Source organism: Microtus ochrogaster, linkage group LG3 (genome assembly GCF_000317375.1).
Source record: "Microtus ochrogaster isolate Prairie Vole_2 linkage group LG3, MicOch1.0, whole genome shotgun sequence".
NCBI classification, from domain to species: Eukaryota; Metazoa; Chordata; class Mammalia; order Rodentia; family Cricetidae; genus Microtus; species Microtus ochrogaster.
This window is the reverse complement of record NC_022029.1, coordinates 44,876,671-44,885,920: the sequence shown is the minus strand read 5'-3', so window position 1 is coordinate 44,885,920 and position 9,250 is coordinate 44,876,671. Positions and strand designations below refer to the sequence as shown.

Here is a 9,250-nt window from a genome sequence, read left to right as displayed (position 1 = left end):
AGGACACAGATATGCTATGACACAGTGTGACAGTGTGGATGTGTGTGTGTGTGTGTGTGTGTGTGTGTGTGAGAGAGAGAGAGAGAGGACACAGATATGCTATGACACAGTGTGACAATGTGGATGTGTGTGTGTGTGTGTGAGAGAGAGAGAGAGAGAGGACACAGATATGCTATGACACAGTGTGACAGTGTGGATGTGCAGAGGACAACTTGAGGGGAGCAGTTCTCTCCTCGCACCATGGAGCTTTTAGAGATCAAAGTAGTCACAGTTGTGGCAGCAAACGCCTTTCCCTGAGCCATCTCACCACTCCCCTCACACCTTGGGTTTCCATGGGGTCCTGTATAGCTCAGGCTGGCCTTAAACTCATGATCCTCCTGCCTCCGCTTTCTCAATACCACTGCACCTGTCTTGATGGAAAGCAAATTTTTTGTAAGGCACTATTTTGTATGGCTGGTTATATTTTAGTCACGGTCCATTGGCTGAGTATACTTGATGCTTGGGTTTGATTTCCAGTATAGTCCCTAAAGAGGAGCTTTTTCATGCCTTGAGGGTATGCATCCACACTGAAGAACTGCAATGACGAGTATTGTAAGGGAATTATATTCCTTTATACAATTGTAAAACTTCTTACGTAACCAAAAATTAAACTCTGAAAAGGTGACGACTACTGACCGACCAAGGCAGATAGAAATACTGAATGTGGGAGTGGTTACTTTTACCTTATTAATATGAATAGCAAAAGATAAAAACAGAATCAAAACAATTACATATGCGTTTAATAGACAATAAATTGTAATGTTTGACAATATCCAAATTGTGTTTGTGTTTCTATTTTTAAAAGGTACAAACAGCATAAAACTGACTTTGAAACAGTTCCACAGCAGCGCCCCATTGAGCTGCCTTGCCGAGTGACTGGGTGCCAGTGTAAGGCTTACCACTATGTTCCTCTGAATGGTACCCAGCCTGTTCGCTGCAGGTGCAAGCACTTTGCTGACCAGCACAGTGCTGCACTTGGCTTCGCATGCAATTCCTGTAAGTTCCATTTTATACACAGTTGCAGACCGTTTTTAGTTTCTTTTTCCCTCCCTCCCTCCCTCCCTCCCTCCCTCCCTCCTTCCCTCCCTCCCTTCCTTCCTTTGGTTTTTTTGTTATTTGTTTTTCGAGACAGGGTTTCTCTGTAGCTTGGAGCCTGTCCTGGAACTAGCTTTTGTAGACCAGGCTGGCCTCTAACTCACAGAGATCTATCTGCCTGTCTCTGCTTCTCGAGTGCTGGGATTAAAGGTGTGTGCCACCACTGCCCAGTGATGAATTTTTGTAACAATTTATTTGGCTACAAAGCAAAATTCAATGGGTAGATACTCAGTTCCTGGTATGATTTATAATAATAAACTTCAGTGTCATAGAATTTAAATGATTTAAGTAATAGGAATATATTTTAAAGAATTACTAGATACCACCTTATTAAAAGTTTTTTAAATTAAATTTAATGTGTCTGGGTGCTTTGTCTACATGCATGTCTGTATCACATGTGTGTTTGGTGTATGTGGAGGCCAGAAAAGGGTGTCATATCCCTGGAACTGGAGTTATAGATGGTTGCGAGCTGCCGTGTGGGTGCTGTGATTAAACCTGGCTCCTCTAGAAGAATCTCTCCAGTTCTGATTAAAAGTTGTCAATAACAGGAGAGATGGCACCGCAGTAAAAACACTATTTTTGTAGAGGACCCAGGTTCAGTTCCAGCACCTACATGATGGCTTACAAAACACTGTGCACACTCATACATTCAGGAAAAACACTCATATACATTAAAATAAATAAACCTAAAAAATGACAAAAATGTTTTTAATAATGAGAGTTTAGTAAATCTGGTTCCTTTTTGCTGTGGGGGTTGGTGTTGGGGATTGATCCAAGGTCTCACGAATGCTAGGCAAGCCCTCTACCACTGAGCTACACCCACAGCCCTAAATTAATTCTTTATAGACTTTTAAAAGAAGAATTTTATAGGTAAAGAAGATACAACAACCTGACAGACATTTTATATTTTCTGACTACGGGTGCTCAGCCAGTAAATTCTACATGTAGCAGTTCCAAATCCAGAACAGACCTGAAGCAGTTCTGACTTCCAGTATTCTGGATAAGGATACTCAACCCGAGACACAGTTTTACTGACAATAGCAGCAGTAAATGTGTTTCATCTGCCAAGAATGGAATTAGTTGCATAAAATTTAGGAGCTTTGGTTCCCATACACAGGTATAAGTGGTGTGAGCAGGTAAAGATTTTACATTATATGTTCTGGTCTCCATTCCACTATGGCTACTTTAAAAAGTTGTGTGTGTGTGTGTGTGTGTGTGTGTTTGCATGCATGCATCTGGTGCTGGCAGAAGCCAGAAGAGGGCATTAGACCCCTGGAGCTGGAGTTGCAGACAGTAGTGAGCCACCATGTAGGTGCTGAGAACTGAAGGACAGCGCATGCTTTTAACCCCCTGAACCATCTTCAGCCTTTATTTATTTTCTAGAGACAGGGTTTTGCTATGTAAACTAGTCTGGCCTGAGAGTTGTGATCCTCCTGTCTCAGCCATCCAAGTGCTAAGCTTCCAGGAGTTCACCACAGTGCTCAGCTTTAGTGTAGCTTTTGAGGAAGAGGGTCTGCATTTTCGGGCACTCAGGTTTTTAACTCAGTGTCTTTTGGGCCCAGTTGGTGTTTGAAACATTTCCCCTTCAGTGTGTACTTAGCCACTTTAGCATCTGTAGAGTAGTCGTGACGGGAGATAAGAGGTGCAGGCTTGAAGGACCTACCTCTAGCTGGCTTTGCCTAAGATACATGTCTTAGGGTGGGCAGCTTAGCATTTATTAATGGTTTACCCTTTGTGTCTTAATTCAGGCTCCAAGTGTTCAGGCTTCCACAGCTGTTTCACTTGTGCCTGTGGCCAGCCGGCATATGCCCACGACACAGTGGTGGAAACACGGCAAGAAAGGTTGGCTCAGGGCAAACCAGTAGGACGGGATGTTCCTTATGCGGCAATGGGAGGTTTAACTGGTTTCAGCTCATTGGCAGAAGGCTACATGCGCTTAGATGTCAGTGGCATTGGTAAGTGAAAGCATCTGAAGTGTGAACTTGGCACAAGGTGCACTAATAGTAATGAATCCTTACTTTTTTTTTCTTTCCCGAGACAGCAGCCCTCCCCCCTCCTGGAACTAACTCACTTTGTAGACCAGGCTGGCCTTAAACTCACAGAGACCCACCACCTGCCTCTGCCTCCCAAGTGCTGGGATTAAAGGTGTGCACCATCACCACCTGGCATTATTTAGCATTTTATTGTCATATTTTTTTCCAGAAAATTTTCCTTATTTGATTTGTGTTTTACAAAAATTGCTGTACTATACAATGTATTGTTATAGAAAACTTACAAAACACAAAAGATTATTCTGTCTGCCATACTTAATCCAAACCTGAGTCCATCTATGTTCCTGTTTATTGAAGAAGCTGGATGACACTTTTGTTTGATATGATAGAGTTACTTGTTACTTTATTATGTGAAACTTGCTATTGTTATGTTCCTGCTCTTTCTCCTCCCTCCTCAGTTTTCCTTTTTTTTTTCATCTTTTCTCATTGACCTATTCTTCCTGTTTGTGTTCATCTGTCAAAATTATGATACTTTTTATTTATTTTCTATTTTACATAATTATATAATCACATAAACAAAATTTTCTGTAGATTGAATTACATGATTTTCTTAGGCTCATGCAACAGCTTCAGAAAACCCAAAGCAAGTACAAAATTGATGATAATGAAGGTTGAACTCTGTAGTGCTCTCAGTTGTTCCAACCACTTCTCATGATCTCATTTATTAAAGCGAGTCTGTGGGGGTAAGTTAAGATTTCTGCTTTACTGATGAGCAATAGATATACTACACTGGCTGTTCTTCATTAGTTAGTAGGACTGGCTGCAGCCTAGAGATTGCTCTGAACTCCTGGGTCTGCCTCACTCTTGTCTGTTTCTGTATAGGCACCGTATTATTTTCATTACTGTGGGCTCACAGTAAATAAATGAATTAACTTATGATTTAATTTTACTACTTCAGAATATTCCTGACCTATTTTTTTAAAATTTTTCAGAAATTTGGCCTAATTTTTTTTTAATAAAAACATCACAATATTTTAATTAAAAGCACATTGAATATGCAGATTAATATAGAAAGAACTGATAGTTTATAATATTTTATCTTCATTGATTTGTGCTCTTTTATGCAGACAAGTAGAATTCTGAAATTATTTTTCTAGAAAGACCACACAATTCTTCTTTCTATTTAATCTCTAAATTTTTTTTTCTTTTAAACACTGCTTGGCCCATTAGTTTTAACCTCTCATTGGCTAGCTCTTACATATTGATCTAACCCATTTCTAATATTCTGTGTAGCACCGCGAGCTGGCTTACCAGGAAAGATCTTAACCTGCGTCTATCTGGAGTGGGAGAATCATGGCGACTGCTTGACTCTGCTTCTTTCTCCCAGCATTCTGTTCTGTCTACTCCGCCTACCTAATTTTCTGTCCTATCAGAGGCCAAGCAGTTTCTTTCTTTCTTTATTTATTTTTTTTCGAGACAGGGTTTCTCTGTGGTTTTGGAGCCTGTCCTGGAACTAGCTCTTGTAGACCAGGCTGGTCTCGAACTCACAGAGATCCACCTGCCTCTGCCTCCCGAGTGCTGGGATTAAAGGCGTGCGCCACCACCGCCTGGCCAGCAGTTTCTTTATTAATTAACCAATGAAAGCAACAGATAGACAAATGACCTTAACCAATAGACAGATGACCCTTCTCCATCATTTCCCTTTTTTCTGTTTAAACAAAAAAGAAAGGCGTTCACTTTGACATAGTAAAATTACATATAACAAAACATTTATCAAGCAAGAATTACAGTTACAATATTTATATCTATTTTATCTTTATCATAACTAAGGAAAACTATAACTATCCATTTATTTTTCAACTCCATCAAAGACTCCAGAAGGATATAATATTACCTAAGCCTACAAGAAGTACAAAGCTCTAGAAGTGACAGAGACATCTTCGCCGTCTGGACAGTCACCCAAAGTTCTTTTGAACCTTTGGGGCATCCATCTTTGGCCTACAGGCCCATAGTTTCCAGCAAACATTTCCATGAAGCAGGAAATTTTAAAGACAGTCACTATCTTCTGTGTTCTGCAGAATGTCTTGCAGACTCTTTCATGAATCAGGAACCCCATCTCACCTTTAGGCAAGTTCAGCAGTCCTCTCTCTGCGGGTTCTTTGTGTCCAGTTTATGCATCAGTCCAGGCAAGAGCAGTTTCTTGCCCAAATGTCTAACCAACTCCATAAGGAGCCTCTTCGATGCCCATCTTCCTCTTGAAGTAGATTGGTGCTGCCAGGAGCAGACGTGCCTCATTGTCATGAAAAACCCAGGAAAGATCTTAACCTGCGTCTTTCTGGAGTGGGAGAATCATGGCCACTCTTAATCTCTAAAATTTTTAAAAATTACATTTGTGCACTGTGTGTATGTATGTGTAGGTGCACATGTATATGCGTGAGAACACATACAGAGCCCAGACAACAACTTTTTAGAGTACCTCTATCGTGTGGAACCTCAATCTTGGGAGTTTTAGATAGATTTTCAGTACAGTTTGCAAATAATGATATTTTTGCTTCTCCCCAGGTGCTTCCAAATCTTTTTATTAATAGTTTTACAGCTGTCCTGAATAGTGGTGGTGAATATTTGTCTAATATTTATTTAATTATCTAATTATTTAATACTTATCTAATATTTATCCCTCAAGTCTGCAGTGTAAAGTAGTCTTGCCTTCGTATTCCTTTTCTATTTCTGTGATAAGACATCATTTCCTAGGCAGCTAACTTAGAAAAGAAAGTGTTTAATTCGGGTTTATGGTTCCAGAGGGTTGAGTCCATGGTGGGGGAACGAAGGCCTGACTGTTAGGAATAGCTGAGAGCTTACATCTTGAGCCACAACTAGGAGGTAGAGAGCTAACGGGGGATGACATGGGCATTTGAAACCTCAAAGCCCAACCCCAGTGACGCAGCTCTTCCAACAAGGTCACACCTGCTAATATTCCTCAGACGGTTTCATCAACTAGGAACACATTCAGACATGAGCCTATTGGCCATTCTTATTCAACCACCACAACCCATGAGGGAGGGGTGGTAAGGGAAAGTGGGTGAGGAGAGGAGATCCAGAAGTTTCTGCCCTGTTGAAGGAACACCCAGGGCTGTGAGGCTTCTGCTCGCAGCCATGTAGAGTTCTAGACAGCTGTGCTCTTTGGCTGGGACTTAATTCTTTTGTGATTTAGAAGCAGTCCGTAATTCCCAGCTCTCAGGAGAGTTTGACAGACAGCTGAGCTGTGAGATGATGGGTCTGCCATGCAGTCTATTGTAGTGCGGCTAAGGTGACCCCAGAGCATAGCTGAAGGTGGGTCCCCATCACTGGAAGATTCGGTATGGGAAGTGACAGGCACTGGAGCCTGGTAGAGTCTGCACTTGCAGTGAGAGTAAATGGGAGCCCATGAGGCCCTGTCTTATGCCAGCTCTTACCACTGGAGACCAGGAACCCATGCAGCAAGTGAGGCTGTACAGACCCACTTGGACTGAGCCTCCCATGTCCCCACTGTCACAGGAGGGCATGGTGGAGATGGGCAGGGTTAGGGATTGGAAGAATGAGTGCTTTTTCTGATCTGTGTGCTTTAGGAGCTAAGACTTGGCTTGTCAGCCAGTTAGACTGAAAATTCATTTCCAAGGAGGTGGTTTCTGAGGAAGGATGGTTTGATCTGTTTCTCTGTAGCTTCCTTCTTTTTGGTTCAAGAGTTAATGCCTTTAGCAGTTTTTGTAGTTTGTGGGCAGTGTATGTTTCTTGTTCATTGAAGAAAGAACTTCATTTTTCATACTTGGTTGTTCTAGTTTGCTTTTCTGTTGACTGTTTTAAAACTGCCCCCAAACAACTCGGAGAGGAAAGGGTTACAAGTGATAATCTGTCATTGAGTGAGGCCATACAGGAACCTGGAGACAGGAACTGAAACAGACTGTGGAAGAATGCTTCTTACTGGCTTAGGGTAGGATGCATGCCATTAATCCCAGAACTGAGGAGGCAGATGCGGGGGAACTCTGTGAGTCTGAGGCCAGCCTATTCTACATAGACCCCCATCTAACAAAACAAAACAAAACAAAAACTCCAAATATATAACCAGCCCAGGATCACTTGCCCAAGGATGACACCACCCACAGTGGACTGAGCTCTCCTCCACCAGTCTTTTTTTTTTTTTAAATTAGGGTTTCTCTGTGTATCCCTGAAACTTGCTCTGTAGAGCAAGCTGGCCTTGAACTCAGAGATCCACCTGTATCTCCTTCCCAAGTGCTGGAATTAAAGGTTAATGACACCACCACCCAGCCAATCATTTCTTTTTTTAAAAAATAAATGTATTTATTTTTATTTTGGTGTGTGTGTGTAAGTCACATGTATACAGGTGCCTTTGAAAGCCAGGGGAGGGTGTTAGATTGCGTGGAGCTGGTGATACAGGTGTTTATGAGCGACCTGATATGGATTCTGGGGACTGAACTCAGATCCTCTGGAAGAGTAATGCTCTTAACCACTGAGCCATCCCTCCAGCCCCATCAGTCATTTCTAATCAGGAAGTACAAAGACATGCTGTCAGGACAGCCTGATAGAGGCATTCCTCAAAAGATGCTCCCTCTTCTCAGATGACTCTAGTTTGTGTCCAGTTGACGGACACTGCAGATCACTGGTTTTCTAGTAAGGAGTGGATCAGAGGTTCAGTTTGCCTCATACTGAATGCTGTTTTAGTGTTTTATAACTATATTAGATCTGATACTTATTTCTGGACATATATATATACAATATTTTTTCCTTTGGTAGAAGTGTTTATGAGAAATGCAAAATACTTTTTTAAAGCTATTTTTTCTTTGTGTGGTAGATAAGAATTTAAAATAAAAATTCATTGGGCTGGAGAGATTGCTGAGTGATTAAGAGAACTTGTTGCACTTGCAGAGGACCTGGGTTTGATTCCCAGAATTAACATGGAAGATCACAACTGTCTATAACTCCATTTCCAGGGGATCTAACACCTGGGCACCATGCATACACATTATACAGACATACATGCAGGCAACACACTCATACACAGAAAATAAAAGTAATTTAAAATAAAAATTCCTGTTTGTTTCCTTGTGTTTTTTGATTTTGTTTAGTCTTTTGAGTTGGGGTCTCACTGTACTCTTTAAACTGGTCTAATGCCTCACTTCCTAAGTATGGGATTATAGACATGGACTACTTCGGCAGCTACAATTCACAGGACTTCTTCCTGGCAGTTCTGCTGATGTTCTATATAAATGATGAATTGCATCTATCTTTATGGAGAGAGATTGATTTCCATCCTCCGGATCTTCTGTCCCCAGGTGCACCCTCAGTTGCAGTTTTGGACTCCCCAGTTTCGGCCACGGACCACCCATTCCTCAGAGCCTTGCAAATGCCATCTACTTCTGCTTCACAAACACTAACAGATGGTAATGAAGGTAAAAGAAGTACTTTTGGGTGTACAATATAACAATATGGAGCTTTGATGTGCTTCCCAGGCGACAGACCAGGGTAAGGACTGCACCAGTGTCTAATTTAGTGAGCCGGTGAGTTTTTACTGGGGTTACTAACAGCGTGGTGAGAAGCAGGGATAGCTCAAGAAAGCTGCTTTATCGGAAAGACCCCAACTCAGGACAACCCAAGTTGGGGATCTCTTCCACAGTCTGACTTTCTCTGCCCACAGCAGCTGTTTACTCCTGTTTTTCACAGCTGGGAGAATCTTGGGAATTCTCGTTTTTCTCCAGTGGTGGCCTTTTGTTTACCTCCCATTTCCCTGTAAGGCTGTAAAGGAAAAAAGCCTCCTCCCCCCTCCTGCAGGCAATGTTTCAGTTTGGAAGGAATGTTGCAATTCCCAGGAATCTGGGTCTATGCTTTGAGTCCAACCCCACTCCAGCACTCACACAGACACACATAAAAACGATTTTAAATTCCTTTCAGAACATTAAACCAACTATTGGTTAATTTTTTTTTCACTTTGTTCTAGTTATTTTATTTGCAGATGATGGTTACACATACATCAGATGATTTTTTAAATCAAATTTACTTCTTATAGGCTTCAGGGAATAATGCTATTTTCTATTTATTTATTTATTTATTTATTTATTTATTTATTTATTTAT

The 9,250-nt window shown here is 41.4% G+C and overlaps 1 protein-coding gene across 1 annotated transcript in view; it reads left to right on the top strand.

Annotated features, from left to right (window-relative positions):
* The window catches only part of Fam221a (family with sequence similarity 221 member A), a 25,390-nt gene that overhangs the window by 7,693 nt on the left and 8,447 nt on the right, over positions 1 to 9,250 (top strand). Inside the window, exons 3-5 of the mRNA XM_026786024.1 lie at positions 845 to 1,035; positions 2,883 to 3,089; positions 8,453 to 8,569. Of these exons, the coding sequence (XP_026641825.1) occupies positions 845 to 1,035; positions 2,883 to 3,089; positions 8,453 to 8,569 (515 nt within the window). The remainder of the gene's footprint in view (positions 1 to 844; positions 1,036 to 2,882; positions 3,090 to 8,452; positions 8,570 to 9,250) is intronic.